Source organism: Polyergus mexicanus, unplaced genomic scaffold, assembly GCF_030449975.1.
Source record: "Polyergus mexicanus isolate NDT 795.1 unplaced genomic scaffold, iyPolMexi1.0 SCAF_13, whole genome shotgun sequence".
NCBI classification, from domain to species: domain Eukaryota; kingdom Metazoa; phylum Arthropoda; class Insecta; order Hymenoptera; family Formicidae; genus Polyergus; species Polyergus mexicanus.
The window spans coordinates 8820364-8848344 of record NW_027223333.1 but is presented as its reverse complement, the minus strand read 5'-3'; the positions used below and the strand labels follow the sequence as shown (position 1 = coordinate 8848344).

Below are 27981 nucleotides of genomic sequence, written 5' to 3'. Positions count from 1 at the left end.
TTTCTATTATAAAATAAAATCAATATTTTTTTTCTTTAAATTTTAACAAATCGATCCTGTCACTAATAATATGCAATATATCTATTGTGTAAAATATACGCACATTGGCTTATTTTTACACCTTTTTTTTTTACTTGTTAATTTAATATTTGAGTTCGATTAACACAACAGCAATATATTAAATTAACATATGAATGTGTTCAATATTTAACACAAACATTTTAAACGTCATATTTTTTAACGAGAAAACAAATTCTCCTTCCCCTCATGTAGCCCGTATATTTAAGATTCCGCGAAGACTCGCATTGTTCTCCTTGTTTGTGCGAAAATATCAATCCGTGCATCCTCGTCGACGTCAACGCGAACGGAATAATTGTGCGGAAATTTTAGTTATCCCGAGCTACTCTCTTAGCATGCAAGCACAGCCGGTTTAACGAGTCCCGTCATTGTTCTCACGTGGAAATGGTAATATGGCTTGACAACCGAAGACACGTTGCTCGGCACGTTGCGAGATAAACGTTACTTCAACGTGGTAAAATAGAGAAGGATCAATTAATTTAAAACATGCTTGAGGAGCTTGATATCTTTGAGAACTAGATATCTTTATAATAGATATTTTTATAATATTTATATAATATTATACAAATTTTTAAATAATATTTTCGATTGAATAAATTTCTTTAGATACGTTCGCTTCCGTCTTTTTAGAATATTACTCAAAATCGAGATCTATACTTAGAGTTTTTCTTTCGGATTCTTTGATTATTCTCAGAAAAGATAAAGTGAAGCAAGGTGTGGCAGGTTGAATGTAGATTTTCCAGGGTAACAGGCTATACACAGACTGTACGCTCGCATTGTTCTCCGTGTCTACGTAAAAGCATTAAGATCAGCCTATCAGCGCAGAAGGATCCGATGGAAATAATCGTAAATTCTATTATAGGCGATAAATATTCATCGCGATCGTTTTACGCAGCTCTTTGCGTGATATCCGGGTCATGTTCCGACAGAGGAAATCTTTTCTCGATAAATCTTGAAAATATATTTCAGCGCATGCATAAGAAAGAATGATATGGAATTATTATTAATTATTATTAATTAATTAAAAAAAATTTTATCAAAATTTATTATTACGTTAGAAAGGTTGAATTGAAAAAGATAAATGTTAATAGACAAGTAATCAATTAGTAGGGATATTAAAAAATTATTTGTGTTATATAAAATATATAAATATTAATGCATTAAGAAATTTAATTTTCTTGGTACACAAAAATAATTTGCGAAAAATATTCAGACTAATTATAAAATTTTCGCAGCATAAAATTGCGAAAAAGACGATGATAAATGTTGGATAGTAAAAGAAAATTTTAACCTTGTAGAATTTTGTGTATTCGTCGTTGTATATAAATAAGAATGAGTGTCCAGATGAATAATTTTTCTCGATCGCTTTCGCGAATCGTAAAACTGCGGGCACGAAGTTACGCAAACCGATCGAAAGCATTGTTTTTCCCATCCGGAACGCTTATTATATACTAAGGCGTGGTAGATCGAATCGATATCGGACGACCGACAGGTACCGTAACGAAGATATAGTTCAGATAATCCTAACGATAAATCGACAAGACATAAGTTTCGCCACCGCTCTGGCACTCTGGCGATTATTTTGTTATCGCTGAAAACGCACACGCGCAATTCTCTTTCTCACACGCTCCGGCGAGAAAAGAAAACAAACACGGGGTGGGAAAACTGGAAAACAAGCCGTTGCATCTTTCATCGAGATACAGTCTGCTCCCAGATCGCGAATCCGTCGCAGATTCATAAGTCGATCTTTCTCGCGGTCGGATTTATGTTTAGGTGTGGTTTACACCACGCTGATGTAATCGCATTTACTCGCACCTGGCAAATCCGTTCGCATTGTGCTTCGAAAGAAATTACACCGCATAATACATTTCAGAGCATGCATGAAGAAGGAATGATATGGAATTTCTATTAATTACGAAAAATTTTATCAAAATTTATTATACGTGTATACAAAGGGTGTATTGATAAAATATAAATGTTAATAAACAAGTAATCAAATAACAAGGATATTGAGACATTATTTGTGTCGTATAAAATGCCATAAATATTAATATGTAAAAAAATTTAATTTTTTTGCTATACAAAAATAATTGCGTGTATTTAATCACGAAAGAAAATTATTTAGATTATAGGAAGAAATTAATATCTTTTATTTATTTCGAAATTTAATGCAATACACAACTTCCTAATATTTGCTCGGGTATGTGTACGTGGCATAAAAATCATAACTGATACACAGATACGTGATAGATCAGATTGCACCATTCGCCAGATCACCGTTACTTATTGTCTGCGCAGAAAGAGCACGTTTCACTTAACGACCGCAACGCTCACGGTATCATTTTATCCTTGTTGTTCATCGAAAATTAAACAAAGACAGATGATGCTCGCGAGTGTTGCGGTCGTTAAGTGGAACGCGTCTTAAAATGTGTCACGCGTTATCGATACGTAAATTCGAACGTTTTCTCGATCGCATCGGCGATTTGACAGTTTGCTGCTAGATAAATGCTAAAGATACCTATCTACTACCGCGATATCGAGAAAGAAGAAGACGGAGAGGAGGAAAGAAAAGGGGATTTCGCAGGAACCGTGATCCGCCGCAAAAAAGTGCCTGATGAGAGATAAGAACGAGAGACGTTTCGAAGCAATGTCGAAGAACGATAAAGTTCTCAGTTATCGCTGCGATCATTTGTCAGAATATCGTGGGTAGAAAGAAGAAGCAAGAAAGAACTTTACGCGATTTATACATCGCTGACGCGTGACTCGCTCGAAATCCAACGGGGACAGACTGACCATGTCAGAAATTCATGACCTATATGTATATATATATATAAAAGAAAACTAAAAAAAATTAAAAATTTATTTTAAAAATTAAGACTTTTGTATTCTTGATTAATTTTTCATTATTTTAATGATATAGGTGGCATTGATAAAATTAGGAAAAAAATTAATAGTACATATATATACATAATATGAAAAATAATAAATAATATAAAAACAATAAATAATAAATATAAAAATAAAAATAATAATAAAATAATAAATAATATAAAACATATATTAATGTAATATCTTTTATTACAAATAAAATACGTCGCTGAATCTTTTCTAGCGGCTTAAAAATTATTATTTTTAAATGTATTTTTAGAATTGCTCTTCTATACTAAAAGAAACACGCCATGTTTGTTCTGGGGAGCAAAAACGATTCGGCTGCGTTGCGAGTCGCGACTGAAATTTCATGGTCCGTTAAAAACGTCACGCGATACTCTTTCTTCGCGCGGCGTTAACATGCGAATTGATCGCGCTTAACGTATAATTAGACAAGAGCTTGCACTTGCGTGCAAACCGATATATTCGAGGATGGACCGGCCAGCGATTCGATCGATAGACTGGACCCGGTTACAAGCGGCGTGTGCAAAACGAGAACGGGAGAGAGGGTGAGACAGACGAGAAAAAGAAACGAGAAAGGATCGAAAACGAGAAAGCGAGGCCAGGATATTATTATACGTCATGAATTTCAAGGCTATCGATCGCACAATTTTACATGAACCGTTATATTAAACGCCAAATAATGCATGCGGATAAAAAGCATTATCTAACAATATTAAAAATTAAAGAAAAGAGAAATAAATTACGCGATTCCAAGTTCATATTTGAAAAAAAAAAAAAAAAAATAGAGACACGAGAGAGCTCTTCTCGTCAGGTCTATTCATTAGAAATATTAATTAATTGCATTGTTGCATGTGATATATAATGTAGACTCTCTTAAATAATACAATTTATATTAATGTATAGTTCAAGATCAAATTAAAAGTTTTTGATCTTTTAATAAAATAAATTTAATTAATTAAAAATTTATGTAAACTTTATGAATAACAGACCGTAATTCGCTTGAACCATTGAACAATATGCATACTAAAATGAAATGCAAAAATTATTTAAAAAAATTGTTGCAACTATTACGTACAATAATACGTACGTGCGAATATATATACTCGCGAGGTATTGCGAGGGAGGACAGAAAGGGAGAGAGAGAGAGAGAGAGAGAGAGAGAGAGAGAGAGAGAGAGAGAGAGAGAGAGAGAGAGAGAAAGAGATACTCTTCGGCCGGCTCTCACTTTCACAGAGTCACCGTGACCGAGATAAAGATGGTAGCGGCACGTCACTATCGCCACATACGGTGGACTGACCACTAACGTCTCTGCACCATATATGGCTGTCGCGTGTGCGCGACGAGGGGGTAACGTGCCCGCGTGCATCGTACGTATCGTAGGTATAAACGTACGTTATACATACACACGTGCATCGCGCAGGCCGCACGGGTAGCCGTCCCGCATGTCGACAGATCCGAAAGGATCGATAGATCAGTCCTTTAATTATACGACCTGTATGCGGGCAACCTGTGTACGGCCTCGACGGTGTCCGATCGGATCGCCGCGTGTGCCCTACTGATACACATGACGCGTCACCGAGCACGTCGACCGGGATGTTGATCGAGGTATAGCACGTATTTGGTAATGCGTTAATCGTACGATATAAAAGCTCGTCGCATAAATTCTTGCTCGCGTAAATTCATCAATAGCAAAATCTTTATCAGAATTCGAGCTTTTTATTGAAACCCACTCCCCCCCCCCTCTTTTAATTTAATTATTAATGTAATTTTATATTCTTACTCTATTATATTTATAATATCTCGTAATTTAATTTTTTTTTTTTTTTTTTTTTTTTTTTTTTTTTTTTTTAAAGCAATTATACACTTTTAATTTAATAATTCTTGATACGTTTATAAATCTATACATCAATATTTAAATTATAATAAAAATTTTTAGTTAAATTATATTAGTATTAAAATTAAGTTAAAATCAAAATAATAAATTGTACTTGCGTACGATATATAATGTGGACTCTCTTAAATAATATAATATTAATCAAAGTTCAAAATTAAAAGTAAAAGTTTTTGATTTTTTAATAAAGTAAATTAAGAATGCAATTTTATTTATGTAAACTTTATCAATACAATAGACCGTAATTCACTTTATCATTGAGCAATATGTATGCTAAAATAAAATATAAAATTTATTTATTAAAATTCGTCGCAGCTATTTATTCTTGATATAATCAATAAGATTAATTTTTGAGACGCTATCGAAGAATGAATTTATAATACGTAAGTTCGTAAGGCGATGCAATTTCGGCCTAGGATTCGCGATAATCTTTTATGTTGGTATTTTGGTGCAACGGTGGTCGATTTAAAATTCATTAAACTGCCAATTTAATGATGATAAACGCCCGACCATTTAATTATACGCGCTAGGTTGTAAATTCGCCAAATGTCAGACCATGAGAGAAGCACAAATCGGACGTAATAGAATATTACTGCGAATCTCGTCCCTCTCCCCCCCCCCCCCTGCCATTGGACAAAAAATAGGGAACGCACCTTCCCCGATTTATTATCCCTGGCGGTGCTAAATAAGAGAAAGAGAGATACACGGCTAATAAGGGACGGTAAATAAGAGACACGAAGAAGCAACGAAGCACCGTTCGACACGATTAATCCGCGGATTTACACGGGCCTTATCGGCATGCACGCTGGAATCTCAGAATACGGGAGGTGGTCGACGCAGGAAAGCGCAAGCAGGCAGGCGAACAGACGCGATTCGAGGGAGGAGGAAAAAGGAAAGGGCATTATTTCAAGAAGGAAACCCGACTCCTACGGTGAGCAATAAAAGATGCTGAATTTCGTAATATCTCATCGAGAGAAGTGAGACGGTGGTGCTGGTGGTCGAGGAGGAGGCCAGGCCCTTTGCTCCCGCACAAAGAATCTAGCTTAGCATGCGAAAGAGATCGCGAGGACCTCTTTTCTCTCTTCTTTTTTTTTTCTTTCTTTCTTTCTTTCTCCTCTCTTTATACCCGCACATACGTCACGACTCGGTATATACGTCGCGAAACTCCGTTTATGCGTCGCGAATGACCGCGTCCATTAACATGGAAATCGAAAGTAGAAATCTCGAAAAATTCGCCATAAGTGACGCCGATTGCTCGCAAGGTCCTGTCCTCGCACCCTATATGGATTCGTCGCAGATCCATCCTGATCTATCCTCTTGATCTATTCTCGATCATGACTCACAACGCTAGGCGTCACTTTTCTCGCCATTCTCGAGACGAGTAGAAAGAAAAAAAACAACGCAGATTTCTTTCCGAATTTTTCTTCCTCTTTCCTGTTCCCTTGTGTATATACCATATACGATGCGCGACTCAATATTTGAAAATGCATATTTTTAAAAGTTTATATCTTTACAAATATATATTTTTATATTTTTTTTTTTCCTACATAAATATGTCTCAAAAATATAAAAATAGCAGCGCTTAGAAATCATCTAAAACATATCAAAATACGATCTTTCGAGCGACGAAAAATTTGCGTGATAAAAACAGCCTATTTATGTCAGATTGCATTGTACGACCAAGGACGATACGAGCTAATATATTCCTCTAGTGTCTTTAATAGTCTTCATTCGTTTCGTCCTCGTGTTTTATCCTCCTAGCCGTACAAACATTTCCGTTTTATCGCGCAAGAAAAAGGAGAAACGTGTCCGCGACTAATTCGCAGTGACAATTCGTAATTTTCTTACTCGTCTTTTACGTGACTTAGCTTTCAAGGCCCCCGATACGTATTCTTAAATTACAGTTACAACTTTTATCCTAAAACATTTTAATCAATTCGAAATTGATTCTTTTTTAAAACAAAAAACTATAAAAATATTGATAGATTTTTATAGTTTTATATATTTTAGATATTTTATATATATATATGTGTGTGTATAATTTGATGAAAATATTATATATATTATTTCTGTATTATATAAAAACAATTATAAAACATATTACATATACTTATACATATAACATTATGGATAAAAGTTTTTTTGATTTTTTAACCGATTGACGAAAGATGGACTTTACTATATAATAATCTTAATTTAAAATTTAATTATACTTGATGCTATATATTCAAAATAATCCAGTCGCATTTACACGACATAATCAAAATTAGTCAGATAATCTCCAAAAGAAAAAATATTTAGCGATAATTTTCGAAGACACCCGGAGAACCCTGCGGTTATAATTTACAGGTTGCTATGCTGATTCGAGGGCATGAATGCTGTCAAGGAATAAAAAATGCGAGATTTACGAGAGTCGATTTGCGGATCCCCCGCTCCGATCATAAGCTACTTAATACCGGATTAACTATACCCTCGTTGCCGTTGGAAAAACATCGCATCTGTTATATGATCCGAATTAGCGCGATCAACTTATTCCGCTGTTCATCCGTTCCAAAGGACGTGTCTCTATCAAAAATTGAATTTGGCAAAAGAAAATATAATCTTAAAGCGCACATTTCATGTAGAAATTTTCAAAAAAGATATTAAAAATATTTAAATATATAATTAATAATAAATAAGTATATATAATTAAGAAAATATATGCTAATATTTAATTTTTTAAATATACGATATATGCTGATATTTATAAATTTTATTTATATCTATTGATAGTTAAAAAACATTTTACTTTGGAAATATCGATATAATTATAGCTGTAATTTAATATTTTCTTCATCCATGAAAATACTAAAAATTAATTTTACTTTTTATATAATTTCATAATTTTTAAATATTTTTCGTAATTTCTATAGTTTTCGCATGATATCTCTAAGGGCTTTCTTATCCCAGGATCGAATGCAATCTCTATCTATTCATCTATCTATAATTTATTTCCATTACAATGTCATTCCCGGTTTTTTTTTACGGTTGCCTGATTATCATATGTCTAACTTTCTGACAGCTAGGATATTTGCATCAATTGCGACGTAGCTGTTCCCTCCTCCTGCGCGGAGAAACTTCACATTTAACCGAAAGGAATTCAGGACAATGACTACTATAAGGTCTTATCGTTACGGCCGAGTGTTTCCATTCTCGCTCGGATTATACCGTGAATATTATTATGGCAACCGCATAAATTACGATATCGACGACGGCGTCGTATGTATTTTGCCGAATGTTTCAGCTTGGCGAAAGTGAAATTGTCAACGGTATATTTTCACTTACTCGACGAGCAAATACAATATATTACGCGATAAATGTCGCACGATTTTCGTGAACGGGCTCGAGATAAACACGGGGAGAATAAACAGTTAATTTTACGAGGGCGAATTTATATTAATATGACACGCCCCGCGAATCGGAACTCCTGAACAAACGTTCACACGGTACGAATTCGCTCTGAGAATATTATCAAATATTGTGATCTCTGCATAATTTATCGATCACGTAAGCCACTTGATGACGGATTAAACACCGGCGATAATTGGGCGATAGATTACTTTTTTTGCCTCTTTCGTATCCGCCCTTGCTTCTCTCTTTCATATCTTGTTTCACACCTGCATGTGTGCTCGCGATATTTTTATAATCAGTCGCGAGTCGTATTCTGCATCCAAGATGATCGTCCGGTGTATATAAATTATAGTAATGTATATTTAAAAAAAATTGAGGTATCAATTTTTTTAATAATATATAAGTATATAATTTTGGCAACATTTAATTAAATATACGATATATCCACTTGTAAATTTTATCTAATCTTGATTGAGATTTAAAAACAAGATTCTACTTTGGATGTATCGATATAATTATAATTGCATCGAACAAACAATCGTCATTTCTTTCGAAATATATTTCGACGTTTAATCTTATCTGTAAAAATTCAGTGGAAGAATTTATATTTATCCGCGATCGGGAGTCATTCACCAAATGCAGACTCTGGGTTTGGCTCGCGCGTTCACACGGTACGAATTCGCGGAGAACAAAACGGAACCGTACTTTCAATATCGCCTTCACCTGCATTTGAAGCAGCAGCGGGGACCGGCCCGTTCGCCAGCACCCGCGCACGCATACACACACGCGCGCGCACATACACTTGCACCTGTTGGCGCTGAATACACGTTAGTTGGTACCGCTATCGCATATCCCACATCGAGGAACACGTGTAGTAGCGGCGAGCGTGCACACTTCTAGACCGTAAACGTGCCGGCGTCTCTCGAAATTCTGTGCGACCAAGTTTGTGCACCGTCTGTCACACAGTCACAATCGCTACTGATGCATGTACAATTAGAAAATTTGGCTTAAATTTAAGATATATCGCAAACCATCTACACAAATTTTTGTTAATTTAACATAATATGTACGGATATGTTAAATGACGACACTAATACTAATGTTAATATTTCGACACGAAATGAATGCAAACTTCATAATAATTTGAAATAAATTTTATGTAAAATCAACATATTCTTAATGATAATATTAACTTAGAAAAAAAGTTATTCACGGTGTGTAGTTAGTCTCACTCTTATTATAGAATAATAAATCAACATTTTTTTTTTTTTTTTTCGTAAATTTTAACAGATAAATCCCTGTTGCCAATAATGCAGAACATATTTATTGCATAAAATTAAAGATACGTGCACATTATTTTTACACTTTTTTCAATTCTTTTAAATAATTTAACATTTGAGTTCAATTAACACAACAGCAATATGTTAAATTAACACAAGGATGCATTAAATATTTAATACAAAGATAGAAAAATTTTAACCGGCATATTTTTTTAAGAAGAAAACAAATTTTCTAACTGTATTATTGTTATTTCATATTATACAAGGTGTCTTTCAGAAAGGATAATGCTCCGGCGGATACATCGGATTGAAATTAAAAATTGAAATAAAAACTTTCCTCCTTCGATTCTTTCAAAAGACTTAATGAATTAATTCGATCTGCGCGTATATTGCAGAATTTTTAAAAATCATCCTAAGAAATTTTCATCACTTCACTATTTTCCCTTAAAAAAGACATTATTACAAATATTATGCATTTCAAAGATGACTACCATATGTTCATGCTCGTTATTATTACTTTATACACATACGTATTATTCAATGGAGCTTTATTGCATACGCCGGCTGCTCAGCATGCACCGACAAACATGCAACCGCAAAACGCAAAGCACCAACGTTCACCGCGTATAAACAGATATACGCTTTATTGTAGCCGCAATGATTCTTCGCAAGGGGAGTAAGGAAAGTATTTAGTACTGATGTACGAGCGTGTATGTACGTACACTATACTTTATAATATTGCCATAACTTACCGCATACGAATCTCTCTTAATTTTTCCAACTATCAAAATATCAATTTTATAAATACGTAAATATATCATTGTGGTGACATAATTATATTTAATATCCAAAAAAAAATGAGATCTTGAAAATAACCATCTAAATCAAAATAATCAGATTATTATATAATAATCACAGCTATAATTGTAATATAATTATAATATGTTAGGTCTATCTCGAAATATATTATTCTAATTTTTTTTTTTTTTTTCTTCCAAGTATTTTTATATCGGATTTCTTCCTTTGCCGAAGAAGAGGAAGATACAGGCTTCGTCAGGCCTATATAGGTAGCCACGCCCCTGCTCGCGGTGCAACGTCAACGATATATTCGACGCACACGCATACAAACATACGTACACAGAGAGATAATATGTACACACAGATAATTGCGTCGCCAGTGAAAATGAAATCGATATCTCTGCGGGATCTGCGCCGGCCGCCGGGGGTCAGAGGTTGGCTCTCCCTGCCTCCCCCTCTTGCTCCGCATGGGGAATTGCTTTATTTAATAAGCCGCGAAGGAAGGACGTTAATAAAGCGGCCGTGCCCGTTGTTCACGTGTCGCACCTACACCTCTCCCCGCTTTTCCCTCGGCACATGAGGAATCCTGCCGTGGTGTCCTCCGTCCCGATTCTCTTTAATCAAGCTTTAATTCAATTAGCAATTCGGGAGATGCGAGAACGCGACATCGAGAGAAAACAATTATATTTAACTCATTATTTACGTTTCGTCCGGCGAGATCAGTTTGCTCCGTGCTAATCCTCGCTTAAATCCTTTTATGGTAACATTAACACATACAAGAGAATTTTATAGACCTCGTAAGCGTAGATTGTAAAACAGACGGTGATTACGAGACTAGACTTTATGCTCTCACACCACCAGGCAGTAAAACATACTCTCTCGCTATACATTAATAAAAAAAATATTTGATTTATTAAACCGCAATAAGTATAATATCTTTCATGAAACTCATTTATATAATTGTAGCAAGTTTATTATTATATTGTTTGCATATATATATATATATATATATATAAGAAATTTAGAGAATGCGTTATAAAAGTATATCGCATTTATAATACATTGCGGGAGGATATTTTAGTGGAAATTGAAACAATCCATCATTTTTTCCGTACCTGTAGGATATCTCGAAGGACTTTTGTGAACGCGCGAGGATGAGAAAACGCATGTCGTTAACCCAGAACTTGATTGCGCGAGCAGCACGCGAAAGATGCAACAGTCGTAGAAAAGGAGAAGATTACATGAGAGAGCACTGACAATAGGCGAAAGATTTTCAATAATTTTGAAATTATTAATAGCTTATTAAAATATTCAAATTTTAATATTTAAAAAATATTAATATTCGCATCAATCGGACATTTGATTTTTAATAGCGATCGCTAATTATTTTTGTATACGAGAGAAAATCCGGCACGATCGAATGATCTGATTCTTCTTCTCACTTCTCATTCTTCGCGTTTCACGCGAGAACATTTATTTTTATTTTCAATACTAACAGTGAACGAACCGAAAAAACCACCTACCCCGACCTCACCCAACTCTCAATATCGCGTCTCCCTCTCTCTCTCTCTCGTCGCGCCCAGAACTCGTCCTTAGGTCCAACACACCCACGTGATGTGTATACCGCAAGGTTGCTTCCTCTGGAATGGAAAAGAACGGAAATCCTTCGACTATAAATTCAATGCGACGCGCCGCAGAATTTCGTTATCGTAAAGTTACTTGTATCACGTACCCGCGTTGACGATTTATGCGGCGAACGTAATTGTTTATTTGCACATATATATGCATATATGTGATTTTGCATTGCAAACGCGACGCGTGATAGGTTATCATCGCCGATTTATTAATCGAAGCCGGTTTCCGGAACGTCGATTATTAATGCTCGAGCGATCATTGCTAAATCTATAATTGATGAATATATCTGTTTATATGTATATGCGGTAATGGATAGCGAATAAGAGAGATTAGAGAGAAAAGATGAATCGTATCGGCAAATTAGATTCCAACCTTCGAGCATTTTATTCCTAAAAAGAAATATGAGAACTCAATGAGAACCGAGCGTTAGGAACGAAATAAATTAAAATTATAAATTTATAAGAAAATAATAAATAATTATAAACTAAAATTATAAAATTATAAATGAAAGAGAGGGGAAATTTTAAACTCTTATATACAAACTTTATTTCGAGATAACACCACAGTTAATAACGCCACAGATTCTACGAGGCAATCAAAAATACTTTCTTCCAATTATCGAAACCACCATCTCGAACGCCTGAGGGCGAATACGACGCTTTCCATTATTATATTATATATACACGATTGTCGTATACGAGTCGGATTTTAGGAAGGCATAATAACCGGTGGCCATTGTTCGTTGGTCTTATGTATCAGGGCACATCTGCGGCGCGATAACACTACTCTTGGTACGCACGCAAGAAAGTTATTACGACAAATTGCCGGTCAGCGAAATCACTTTGCGGCTCGCAGAAAATTTGCGGCCGGAGAGAGAGAGAGAGCAAGAAGCGTGTGAGCAGCGTAACATCTCGGTGAGCCTCTAAATGAATTAGAAACGCGTTGTTGTGCGTGAAAAGGTCAGAGGGTGATGGATCTTACCGCGATGATGAGAAAAGAAACATGCATTTTCGATGCAACAGTGTTGCGTATAGAAATTACTTTGCTTACGAAGGCCCGTCCGATAAGAAATATATTACCAAGTAAATTAAAATCTAGATAGTAATAAATATTAATTTCAAGTTTATACTTTCAAAATTATAATTTATGTTATTTTTTTATTATAGAAGAGATTATATAGTATAATCTCTTTAATGTATAATATTTATTCTATTATACATAATGAAATATTATATATAATAAATATTTACATATTAATATTATATATAATAAATATTAGTGTAATTAATATTTTATTGTATATAATATTTATTTTAATAATATTCGAAAAAATTACAAAATATATATATATATATAAAGTATATAAATTATATAACAAAATGCAAAGTTTCTACTATACATGTAAAAAAAACTAATTAGTGGAATTAAACAGTAGATATTAATTACGAATAATTAGTATCAATAGGTGTTACTATGACCGATGATCCAAGTAATTTAGCTTTATCTTGATTCTCTTTCGAGTCACATTCGTGAGACCGAGATTAGCTAGGTTTGCTCTAATAAGGAATCAATTTGAACGAATCTCATCTGACGGATGCACGCTTCTCATTCGCGATTGCACGCTTCGCCATTTCGTCAAGCGGACTATGGCGGCAGAACGGCGAATAATGGTATAATTAAACACCGCAGAACCGCGACCGCTTTGCAAAACCGCAACCGATTGATTTACAGTAGTCTATGGACAGTCCACGAGCCGCAGAACGGGTCTTAGGAATCCATTCCGAGCATGTACAATGTGTCGCATAAATATCGTCGTTACGAACTTCTCGACTAATTTAATCTCTTTCATAACAAAAAATGTAAAAATAACGATGATTTTCGAGTTACGCGCAATGTCGTAAAATTTTTCAAACTTTAAATGAGATAGGAAAAAAATTAACGCCGCAAAGAATTAATAATATACGAAGAGGAAGGCCCATTCTTTATATAATTTCCGATAAACTTTATGCAAACAGAATTTTAATTTTAAATTTTCGTATGTGTGGATGAATAGTATTATTAGATTTATATTTTTCTGTAGATAGTATTATTAGATTTATATTTTTAAAAACAAAATGCATCCGTGTTAAAAGATGTCCGGTCTTTTTTTTTTTTTTATTATCTCACATTAAAGAAATAATTGATTATATTTCAATAAAACCATCTATAAATATGAAAGGAGAATCACCGCCAATTCTGAGGCACCGCGTATACACGCATGCACATTGGCTCGCGTCGACTCGCGCACACGCAATTAATCGTTGACATTTACTCCACTTTGCGGCGCTCTCCTTTTTCGCGGTGCGAGTCCTTCGGCTCTCTCGCGGTCTCTTTTTTTTTTTCCTTCTCCTTTCTTCCCTCAGTTTTTCTTCCCTCCTTTGCGGCACGCACGGGAGAAGGCCGGGTAGGCGAGTGGCGCGACTGGCGTGCCACTCGGCGCACGCATACACGCGTACTTGCGTGCGTATCTACGCATAGGCACACCAGAGGGAAACGAGTTCGTGCATCTCGGGACGCGAATTATCTGTTTTACGTGTCGACTGGAACTCCTTGAGAGGTTCGCTCGAGTTTTCGCGTAACGTCAGCGCGCGTTCGAACGTCAGTGGTGCCGAATGGGACCGGTTTACCTCTCTCCCCTCTCTTCCGCCGTTTCAAATCGCCTATATATATATATTTACTTAAAAAAAAAAAAAAAAGTATGAATTTTTCACGAATTCGGTTTCCACGTGGCTATAGCTAATTTACGAGTTTTGCATGAGAATTTTATCTGTTGACCACTTTTAAGATCTATTCTGTCGTTAATCATATACAAAATAATTTCGATGGAAATAATTTCACTACATTTTTACAGCACACGATAAATCTCTCTTTCTTTCTGTCTCCGCATTTATTTAAAAGGCAAAATTTCTCTCTCTCTCTCTCTCTCTCTCTCTCTCTCTCTTTGATTATAATATTATACGAATAATATATCGAATTAATATATAATTAAAATAGTAATATTAAATAAATTTAATTTTGATTAATATTTTAATATTAATATACAATAAATATAGAAATATTAATTAAAATTAAATAATTAATATATAATTAAAGGCGAGATAGTTTAGTTCAACGATTAAATACTTTGATAGCTGAATATATTTCTCTGCCTCTCGTTACGCACGTACGTTATTCACGGATCGGCAAATCCGCTCTTTTGCACGAGTTTTCGCGCGTTCCCGCATGACGACATGACGGCTTATAGAGAAGAGACGACAGGGTTGTAACAGACCGCGAGATGGTTGTAACATCCTCCGGACTCGTCTGGAAGACCTGATACCGGATACCTGACAACGGCCCCGATAAGAAACGATAACTCGCACGCCAATGACAGTGAGGTACGGCTACACCGCTCTCGACGCACTAACTCATCCGGAGATGGCACCGGACGTCGTACGATTAATTACCGCGATTAATAGTAATTAATAGAGTTGCCCCAGAGTAAACGTGAGCGAGTACCGTTCCTGTCAAACGTACGTATTTCTTTCCGCGGTAAGTGTGTGCGCGTGCAGCTCGCGTGCAACGCAAGATACTTGAAAATATCGATAGTTTCACTTAGCCGTTAAAGGTATGTATGTATATACATTACGCCATACCTTTATTTAGTTGATAATGTATAATATCCAAGTATCACAGTACCCTTAATCCTTTTATTTGATCGAGAGATGGGTGTAAATTTTATTAAGATATTTATTGTTAATATAAAATTAATGAAAGTAAAAATAAAATTATATTACAAAAATTATTTAAAATTAATAAAATTATTAAATTTATTAACTGTTAATATAAAAAATATTAACATTTTGGTGTGTGCTTCATTTAACCGACAATATAAAAGAATCGATACGTTTATTCAGGCATAAAACTATTTTTATATACAAATTCAACTACGATATTACTTACTTTAAGTGACATAAAATATTGAATATCATTCAATATTGATGTCCAATATTTTTCACTTAACGATGAAGTGAAAGCGTGAAATAATCTTTACTCTTCGACACTTTTAAACGTTCTTATTTCTAATTACTAGTTAATCGTTGGTCGACATATCTATTCGTCATCGTGACATAATTGCGTGTATTTTAATAATATTTAATACACGCTGTTAAATTTAGATTAATATATTAGATAGCATTTGCGGGAGACACCACGTGGGACCTACTACTATGCGGGGGCCCATCGTTATATATGCATAGAACAGGATGACTACATCCGCGTTGCTTATAACGTCAAAATAATCATTAGCTACCGAGATCCGACGTGACGATTAATTGCCTTTACCTAAACAGGCGCGATGTGACGTTATTTATCCGCACGTCTTGCTCCACCTAATTCACGGCGTGCGTATAGTGAACGATTTATCAAAGAGTGTTGCGACAGGACTATCATTATGTAAATAATTACTGTTGATCAATCCGGAAAAGAGGATTAATGTCCTATTAATTTAATCAGAATTTTCTCGGCTCGCTAATTTTTCGTTACACTGTGTTCGAGATCCTGTAGTTGATATGCGAATGTTATATATATGTTTAATTCATGTTTTGTGTCCTCGTAACGCTGATATCTTTCTTACTAATGTGTAAATCGAACGGCACACCTCGCATATAATCCAAAGATATTCATTTGAATATGAAAATCGAGTTCGTAAGAGATAAGCTATATATAGTTTTATCTCGAAGAGTTGACTCGTTTAGGGAAATATCAGGATAAAGTATTATATATAAATTAACAAAATCTAAATTACAATATAAAAGTTTCGTTAATTGCTCCTTTTGCCCCTTCCAATTTTTGATAAATAAAAAAATAATCTGCTCTAATGAAACAATTTCCATACCTCTGTAAGCTCGATAAAATTATTAAGCTAAACTCGCCGACCTAAAATCTTATCGCGACGTGCATTTTGCATATAATGTCCATGTCTCTTTCTCTTAGAATCGACGCTTACCGAATTCGCAATGTAATTCACGCGTATATAGGCAGAGAGAGTTTAACGGCGATATAAATAACCGACGATCATTATAGTCTTGAGATATCCAAGTACGCAACGCGTGTGTGCGCGCGCGCGCTCGCGCGTGTATTCTTTGCGCTTGTATTGGCGTAGGTATAATTTCTCATTATGCAAATCCCGGGGACTGCGTCCACGCGCGTGGTTACCGGAACCCCCAGACGATGAACATTACGAGATCGTGCGTGTCGGCACTTTCGCGCTTCGAGCGCGGCACCCTTGCTTCCGTTTTTGCGTTTCGAGGTCCTCTTGATCGTTGCCGCCGGTATTCCGCCGGTATTGGAATTAATGACCTAAGATTTAATAAGCGATCCCTCGATGTCGTCGGTCTCGAGCGTTTCCTCGGGACATGACAATTAGCGCGGGATATAATTAAGTATAATGAGATTGGGGGGTCGCGGAAAAACAGCTGGACTCTCATATATGTCGGACGTTCCTTCTTACATTAAACGAAAATGACGATTTCAACTTATCACATCGCGCTACATTAACGATTAAAACACGATTAATGCAACGGTATAATGAAAGGATAATTTGAAAGATATTTAATCAACTTCGTATCTCGGCGAAAATTAATAAACGTCAATTTCCATAACGCAACATTGTGTTTTTGCGCGAAGCAACCCAGAGATAAACTTTATCGCTGCATGGAGAAAATAATTATCATAATGTAATTACATATGTCCACTGTATATTTATAATTTAAAATGTATATATAATATTAACCATATCTTTTTGAGCATTAATGAATTATATAATTATTGTTTTGTTACTTTTGATAAACTATGTGATAATCTTTTTTTTTTTTTTTCGATCATATTCGCAACAAGCTACGCTAGACGCTGTCCATATCCCGACGATATGGAGATATATTCGCACTTGCGATATCTATATGATTACTAGTAGAAATCCGAGAAAGTAGTCGGACACGTCATCTTTTTGGCGTATGCATTGATCATTAAGTGACTGTATTTCCGCGCTTAATGCGGAGACTGAATCATAGAATGTACTGTTTATATATAATCCACGGCAAAGCATACGCCAATTATAAAAATCAGACAGCATCTCGAAATAAAAAATAATTATATTGCTACGACAGCAAGTTTTGCAGCGATTAAAAAATATAATCTTTTCAATATAAAGTCAAATATATAATTTATAATATAATTTAATTGGATATTTTTTAATTTAATATACGTTAACTTTTATTGTGTTTATATTTTATCTATTGTTTTATTTATATTTCCTTTTATTTCTTACGTTACAAAAAGAGAGAAAGAGAACATACGCATATATAAGATTTTTAAATATATACTTATATATAATTTTTAATTCATTATTCTTTTTTTGATTAGACCGTGAAAAAAAAATGTAAAATATTACAGACAAGATAAAATATTAAGTAGATGCGATCTTTAGCTATAAAATATACGTCTTTGCAATTTCCGAGAAATATATAATTAGATGTTTATACGACCAATCTCTGATGTCGCATTCCTCAACGAAAGATATTAATACCTCGATAATTCGGAAATCATTAGTGTCAACTTTTATTCCGCAATGCGCAGTCGGACGATCTTTCAAGGAAATCTTAAATTAGATTATTCTTCTTTTTTGTTGCAGGTGAGTGAAAAGATACGGAACACCTATTCCATACATCAGAATCGTTTGCGGGTGAGTGAATATTTTTAAGCGCAAATGATTACTAGAAGATGATACACAGATATTTCACGTGACGCTTATGTAAAATATCGTCAAAAATCTTGATGTTTTTAAGAATTTATGGAAATTAGCAAACAGTTCTATTTTCAATAAAAGCATGTCCCTAAATCACAAACTAGTTTTGTAACCAGAATCTTATATAATTTATTCTAGAGTATAATTATTATTAATATAATACAGTAATAAAAATAAGAATATACTACAATGGCCGATATATTACATATTATAATCCTAATAAAACGCGTTATAAAATATATTATACGGTGACACGTTATAAAAATATATAGAGACATCGTTGTTCTTCTCCCATGTTCTTCTTTATCTATTATTCAATTCGCACTTTCTAAGTACAGAATCTTTGTAAGATTCTCCAGCTTTGATATGCAAAATAAATCTTGGTAGAGAGAGAGAGAGAGAGAGAAGAGAGAGTAAAATATAGTAACACACATTTTCGCGCAGCCGGATCACGTTGAGACGAAGGTGAGGAGAGCGCGAAGTAGGTCGTCGTGTGGTGGCCGCGTGTATCTTCTTCTCGTTTCCGGGAATTTTAATCGTAACAGCCTCTTTTGCGCCCAATGCGCTCTCGGGGCTTTGACAGCTGTTCTCCTCGCGTGTATATCTGCTCTCTGGATACATACGTAGGCATCTCTCTCTCTCTCTCTCTCTCTCTCTCTGTCTCAACTTGTTCCGGGCCTGGCGAACACACCGGAGGCGACTCCATCTCGAAAGGAATGTCGTTCGGCGAAGGTGCGTGGGTCTACAAAATATATTATATCAATGTGTGCCTTCTCTCTTTCTCTCTAGCTGTTTCTCTTTTCTTCCCTCGTGGGCCCACGCTTTCCATCCCGCTCGGATACGCGTCATACGAAAGAGATCGGTGGGACATATTATGCCGTATCTTGCAAAATCGCCAAGCGCGATTCCTTGCGCAAGCCACGACGCGCTCGTCATTTCCCCGAAAGTATTCACTGAGATACCGCGGGTTACGAAATCCGTCAAGGTGTCAACCTGTTCTTGTCTCAATCCCGATTTCGTGCCAGGAAACGCCCGTCTTCGTGTCTGCTTCTCTCATGCGAGGAACGGCATGAGAAAATGCAGACGCGACTGACATTTCGCATATAATAATCCGATCATTTCAATTATAAATTTGAGAAATGTACGATCGGAAGAAAAGCTTGCCACACGGTTTATCAGAAGTAATAAAACAATAAATATATAATGCATATATGATTAAAAAATATTAATAAGTTAATAATATAATTACATTTTTAACTATAACTAAATTATTTTTGCGATGCATTGATAATATTTATCTCTGGGTTGCTTGGCGCAAAAACACAATGTTATCGCAATGTTAGTGCTTTGTTTAATTGCTTTATAGAAATTGACATTTATTAATTTTCGCCGAAATACGAAGTTATTAAATACCTTTCAAATTATCCTTCCATTATCGTTTATTAATCGTGCATTAATACAGCGCGATGAGATAAGTTGAAATCGTCATTTTGGTTTAACGTAAACGGAGGAGCGTCTCTTGTTAACGTTCAATATAGCATAATTGTTATTAGATTTATAGTATTGTATGTCGGATATCATGATATTATCTCTCTCTCTCTCTCTCTCTCTCTCTCTCCCTCTCTCTGTTTTTATCATATCTTTAATGATGCATTTAATATAGTGATGTAAAACTCCAGCGTATCCTACCGCATATTTGTTCGTAAATTAATATCTGCGCGAGGAATCTAACACAATATTACGGCCATCATTTAGGCATTTAATGAGGCATGACGGATGCAAGCTTCTAGGTCAGAACTGCCGCCTCCCACCGACCCGAGTTAGAAATAGTCGGTTAATTAGAGATCGTTAGACGATGAGCACGATCTCGTCATTCATAACATGCCGCCGCTACCGAGAGAGATGGTTGCTTGCGCAATCTATATACTGTATTACGTAACGATAAGTTATCGTCACGCTTATCGATGGCGTTGCGATTCATTCTTTCGCGTTAACTTATTAAAGTTTCACGCGCAAACTATTAATCTTACGCATGTATGTTCTTTCGCAGATAAACGTCCGATGATTGCCATCGTGTAATACTCGATCTCGGAGATATCTGATTGAACACGGGATAACTGTGTAATTAATTACGCGAGTCGCGGAAGTAATGCATGTTTATCGTTTTTTTTATTTAGAATGCACATTGCATCTTTCGGAGACGTAGGAATGTCTTTTAGAGATAAAAATAATTCTCACGTGTCAAGTACAATAAATCTTATCTTCATTGTACGAAGATTTTTCCTATACAATTCGCGATTAAATCTTTCATCAAATCATAATATCTTAATAAAAATTTACAAAGATAAAGAAACTCTTATTTAACTCTCTTATATTTTTGCTTCGAGATGTCGCGGCATCCGTAACGTTTCGGCATTGATGTCGGCTGGATCGGATCGTATATATTTTTATCTCGAACGTCTGCAAAACACTCGTCCATAAAATTGCCCAATTCGCGAACGGAATAGATTCGACTAATCGACCGTATCGTAAAGTGATTGACGCGTGACCTCATCGCGACACCCGTCTTTTCTCGAGAAGAGAAGATCGAACATCCGATAGAACCAAAGAAGAAGAAACAGAAGAGGACCCCCGATGTGTCCATTTAGAGACGATTAAAAGGCCCGATCGGTGTTGTTGATGGAGCGAGAAGGAATTTGATTCGCTCTTACAAGAGACGAGTATAGAGTGAGAGTGAATTCGAAAGCGTGAGCGACCGGTTATTTCGCTGTGTAAAATGTGTGTGGTTGCGCGTCTGCCGATAAATGATATAAGTAGCCGCGAATCGACCTTTTCGCCAAAGAGAATAGCGAGAGAAAAAAAAATGATGCAACAAACGCTGTATTCGATTTCTCTTCGAGTAGCACATCCGACAGTATGAAATAAATTGTCGGCAAAATAAAACAAATTTTTTATTATATCATATTTGGATACTAAATATTAAAATTTCGATAAATATCTCTTATAACTATATAATTTTTTATTTTTCATATTTCTTTATAAATAAGAGTCTCTTTCATCTTTCTAAATTTTCATTAAACTATTATCATTTAATTAAAGATTTTAATCGCAAATTGTATAGCAAAAATCTTCATTATATGAAGATAATATTCATAATTTTATTCTATTTTACATACGAGATACGATTATTTTTAACTGTAAAAAATATTTAATTTTATAGCCAGTATTGATAACATTAAACATTTTTTATATATATATAAAAAAAAATTAAATTAAAGCAAAAAATTATTATATGTATCTAGGTGTACAGTATAATTATTAATGTCAATTAACACAAACCTGGTTTAATTATTAATCGTATCGTAAGATCAGCGATGTTTATCGAGAAACGATTTGCCACGATTTGCGACATCGCTTGCAAACTCTATCGTCGCGCGATGATGCATTTAAGACAGAAATAGACCCCGATTGCGACATGTGCGAAACACTATCCGTTATGGATGTCGAGCAGGAAAAGTGTATCCTTTTTCGTAAAACGCCATATAAAGATTCTTGCGCGATAGCGGTACACGTTTCCTCAAATAACATCCAGAAAAAGAAAAAAAAAAAAAATTCGGGAAGAATCCTCGATTCGCCGATTTTATCTCATTAATACAATATATCCGGCCGCGTATCGGATATAATCATAGAATTAAAAAAATATGTAAAAAGATTCTTTAATGAGGGATATTATGTAGTTAAATGTGGGACCAGCCCTGTCGCGAACGCGTTTATGAGAAGAGTATTGGCAGCCAGTACGATTGCTATTAATTTTAATTGCCATCTAAAGGCTGCCAATTAAAACAACGCTCGTCGACTTGTTTTGTGTCGATGGTCGCGCTCCAGACAGAGTGTGTATCCTATCATTGTCTGATTATCCCTTCGCGTGATAATCATCTTTATTTCTCCATTTCGATGAATCGGTGAATCGGTATTTTGTAATTGGCAACCGTAGAAAGTATATAATTATTAGAGAAAGGAGATATATATCTCGGTAAAATAATGAAAGTAAGATTACATTATCACACGCCGATACTTTATAAAGGCTTTATAACACAGATTTAACCGCAACCATTAGGACGAAAGGATGATTTCTAGAAAGATTATTATATTCTTCATCAGATATTTCGTTACACAATTTTATCGATAAGTTTATTTATATTTTAATAATAAAGTCACGAATCAAATATATATTTTTTCTTAATTAATTTTCGACGGTACGGTTAAGGCTTTCTATCGATGTTCATTATAGAAATAGGCAGCATAAAATTCTAAAACATTCTTAAAAATTTCGTCGTTCGATATTTCACTGGGAAATAAAAGATTAATTCTAGAATTATCAATGGAACATACCACATTGAAAATGAAAAATTAATATAAACATAATCGTTCGCAATCAATAAATTGCTTTCAAGGAATATTTTACATCTGTACGTTTATCAATATTTATGCGCGCGAGTCGCATTATCCGTAATAAATGCGTCTTGATATTGCGTTGATCGACGCGTATTTTCTTAATGAGGGACGTAAGTGTACAGCCGCAGCAATTTGTCGAGAGGTCGACAGATAATAAGGAGGTTTCCTGCAAGTGGAAAAATCGCCGAGGAAACGTCGTCGTGCATTAATTAAGCGACACAAATTCCCCGTTTTTCCCGGCACGTTGCAAAATCTTACGCTGGCACATAAATACACGATCACGCACGCGAGACAGGCATCTGGCATTAAGTACGTGCCAGATAACGATATAATTTCTCGTTAATAGAATAAATTGCACAATCAATGGTATATCGTAACAATAAATAATAAATATATAATATAATAACGATAAAAAATAAATATATAAAATTGTGATATTAATAAAAAAAGTCCACTTAAAAAATCAGGTAACTGCTTTAAAAGAGAAACGGCCTTTTCTTCGTAATATAAATTTATACAATGCGTAATCACAGTTCGATAATATATATTAAAACTAATCGGTCCTATCCAATATGTGCGTTTGTTGTACTGATTAAGCTTTCTAACTTGAAATAATACGATGACCGAGTGCACAAATTACAAATATTCCGTATCGAATCCATAGCTCGTGACCGAACGATTCGCTCTGACATCTTTAATGGAGAACTAACGAGTCGTAGCGATGGAAAAGGATTTCCGTGCACATTAGTAACGTCTCCTATAATTGATCAGAAATGTGTAGCATAATGTACGTTGTACTATAAACGCGACGAGTGTTAACATTGCCGCGAAGCATCTTTAGCTTCGAGTGAGAGTCGTCTAATTTCGTGACTTTGTAAGAAGCACAGTTATAACTACGTGCTTGTAGAAATCGTAAAATTGATTTATAATTTCTGTGCGTGTGAAAATGCAATATGTCATGTTACTGCAACAGTGAGAATGATCGAATCTAGATAAACTTTTATATAAATTTCGATTTAGGAAATAATTTTTTTTTTAAATAAATATTTTTATCGTGTGTAATAATTTAAATGTCTGATTTAAAACTTAATTATTAGATAACGAATATCATTTAATTAACATTTCGTCATATTGATGTAATTAAATGGAATAAAATATACTAAAGCTCTTGAAACTTTTATATGTATATAAATTTAAACTGAAGTTTATCGTTCATCGAAAGAAAATATAATATATACAATATAATAAAAGAGATATTGATTTATGTAATTAAAGTTTAATTAGATACTCCTCGCGAGAAAACCGAGCGATCAGTTTCCATAAAAGCGTAATTGTAATAAACAAAATCTCATTATATTGTACATTCAATTATTATAAATCATCCAAGTTGATATCTATTCGCGATAAAAAAAGTTGATACATTATTTATGAGCCATTTCGTTAATAGTGGAAACGGATTCGAATAGTCAGCCGCGACGATAAAGAATCAGGTCGCCCTCCGGAGGCCGTTAATCACTGACACGCTAGATTCTAGATTCGCTATATCGAAATTTAAAGCCCGGCGTGCAATCGGCCAGAGGCCTCCGGTAACCGGTCGCGATGGCGGTGATGGCGGCAAGGCCGTTTCGCGATCGGTGGAGCGCGTCGGCCACCAATGGAAATTCAGCGCGAGTTACGTTCGCGAGTTTCGAACACGAGAGTGAATTCTCCAGGCAAAATCGAGAGTGGACACGGGCCGGTAAGCCCGTCATAACTGTACGTCCGGCAAAGAATCAGGTCAAACTCGGCGAAGAAACGAGGAGAAGTCGAGGCGTGTGCGAGGACAAGATGCGCCTCTGTACGCATCTCTCTGCGTATCGGAGATACCGTTGGCGGAGAAACTCCTTTCGCGGGGATGACGATGATCGATGCACGACACTCGAATACTGCGAAAGATGCACCGTAAATAATTTTCTAAAAATTCAAACATATTTTTGTCTAAATTTTTAGATCTGCATGTCTGGGAGAAATTTCAGACAATCTATCAGAGTCGTTTTTTTTTCCAAATGTTCCGAAGAATGTGTGTGAAAATTCAGACGATATGTATGCGAAACAGCTGCAGGCAGGTACTTTGTTTCTTTGTGCGAAGCGAAGTCTCGGTCAACTTTTCTTTTAAATAAAATAGGCAATTTTTGAACTAATAAATTTAGATACGCATACACGGAGATAAGTTGCAACGTTTCTTCGGACGAAAATATTTTTTTACAAATATGCGATACATTCTGAAAAAATATTTCAGCACAAACACCTATATAAGAGACTTTAAAATATTCATAGACCATTATCGTGCAATGAGAATTAATGCAAATCAATGGTTAGGCAACAGTTCCAAGTTACCCAACAAACTCAATTATCAACTGGCCTTATCTATGCTACGTAAAATGTAAAAGCAAATACATTTCTTGCAACAACTCCAGCACTTAATATATCTTTATCTACTTGAGTTTCCATTAAGATCAAGTATATAATATTCGTATTATCTTAATACAATATACAAGAAGAACGATATAAAGAGTAGCAATTATTCAGATATTTCAAATAATATTTTATCGAATAATATTATTATTATTATATTTATCATTTATATACAAGAGAAAGAAACAGAGAGAGAGAGAGAGAAGGAGGCGCGACGGGGAGAGACGGGAACAAAGTGAACACCGGGTAAAAGGAAGGCGTGGATCGTTATACGGAGCTCGCGGCCGTAGGTCTCGTAATTATAAATTCAGAAAAAAGGGTAGCTGTAAAGGCCCGATTACCGATGTATGCGTGTGTGTCGGTGCGCGCGCGAGGGAACGCGAATTCTAATTGACCACTTGCGATTGCACGGTGCCAGCCGCCGTTGCACGTCTTCATCCCGCCGTGGCACGATACCTCCTTGGCCGCGTTCACCTCACGCCACACGCACGTATGTACGTCGCGATCGAAAGGAGTAGGTCGAGTAGGAGAGGAAGAAGAGTGTCTCGCATTCTACGGGTATCGCGCGTCGTTTAATACTCTATAAGGACCACCGCGAGGATTCGTGATTTCGCGCGATAAATTCACGAAAAGGTACAAAGGAAAGAACAGGCATCGCGGATCGAATATCCGTCCGATCGCATGAATCGATCGAGAGGGAGAAGACCACGAGATACGGTGATCGCTCCTCCTCCCCCTCCTCCTCGTTGCGTGCTCGAATTTATATCGATACGGCTCGCGAAAAAATAAAATGAAAATTTTGCGGAATCCATAAAGGGATTCCATCTTCAACGAGCGCGAGGATACAATCGGCGAGATTTATATTGATTTCGAAAAAAGGGATTAGCGAACATCGGTAAAAACATGAAATTCTAGAATAAGATACAGTGTCTAAAAGGAAAAATAATAAATAGAACGAATGAAAGAGGATAAATGTAGTAAATAATAGAATAAAACGAAGTAACGATCTGTTTCATATATATATATATATATATATTATAGCACGAGGTATAAAAAGATAATTATTTAATAGTCGAGCAAAAAATTAAAAATCTTTTGCGAAAAATACACCCACAGAAAAGATTTCCGGATCTAATGCTATCACTCTTCAATCTATCATAAAATAGGATCGATATAGCGACGATCATATTTATTATCGAAAAAGGAATATTTTAATCTCAAATGGAAAATTCTTAAATCTAGAATAAAATGCTCTTGGTGCTATACCGTTAATTTTTTCACAAAGATGAAGATGGAAATTTGTAGCGATCTAACATCGAGTTATTCTAAATGCAAGAATATATAAGCTTAGATTTGTATATGTTACTCTTGTCTCGAGATAGTAAGACAATCTTATTTAATTCGCGAGAGAAGAAAAGGAATTATTGATTTAATTTTAAAATTGTTTTATTTTTATACCGCATAAGGTTGTGATACGATTAAATATGTGAAGAATATTTTTTGTCTCGTTATCAGAAATCCTTTCTGAGAGTGTAAAGAAATTTATCGCAATTGATAGGCCAATGGCGAAAGCGGCAATACCGTGAAATAACAATGATTTACCAATCAAAGCGGACGACTCGCTCACGGGAATTGACCACTTCCGGTAACGAGAGGGTCACCGGGTTTTTTTTTCATCCCTCTTTTCCGTGCAAACGATCCATTGAATCTCGAGCGAACTACCGGAAACGCAAGAAACGCGAGGATCGTGCAGCATGTATAATTTGGCGGCTAATGAGAACTGCGCGCGAATCAAATTAGTGAAATTATTTAAATTTCCTGCCACCGGATTGTAGGAGAAGGGAAGAGGGAGAAGAAGGGAGGGCATTGGCTGAAATATTACGAAAAAATCGCACGAATACGTATCCCAGGAAATTAACAGCGAAGAAATCGTGCCGAAGAACAGGCACAATGGCGTGAAATCGGGATCTAATAGGAGTTGATAAAACGACCGAGAAACTAATCGCTTCCGTTAAGACCTCGAAGGTGCATTCTCTCATTAATAATGCTTCGATTTCGAACAAATTCCCAAGTTCAGAAATCTCTAAAAGGATCAGCTGATCAGCTCGCCGCGATATTTACGCTTTAGAGCAAATAAATTTTTTAATCTTTATTAACGCATATAATCTTAAAATATCGAAATATTATTGAAGTAAAATATGAATAAAATATTTAATATCGCACCCCAAAGTATTTTAAAGGAATATACGATTTTTTTATTTTACGCCAATTTGCACGCGTCCAAA

The 27981-nt window shown here is 35.4% G+C and overlaps 1 protein-coding gene across 4 annotated transcripts in view; it reads left to right on the top strand.

Annotated features, from left to right (window-relative positions):
• The window catches only part of Blo (bloated), a 140281-nt gene that overhangs the window by 70323 nt on the left and 41977 nt on the right, over positions 1 to 27981 (top strand). Inside the window, exon 4 of one of the 4 annotated variants that reach the window (XM_070305876.1) lies at positions 18674 to 18807. The exons of the other annotated variants lie outside the window; for them this stretch is intronic. Coding sequence (XP_070161977.1) covers positions 18674 to 18742 — 69 coding nt within the window. The 3' untranslated portion in view covers positions 18743 to 18807. Of the gene's footprint in view, positions 1 to 18673; positions 18808 to 27981 lie in introns of those variants that run through there. 4 annotated transcript variants of the gene reach the window in all.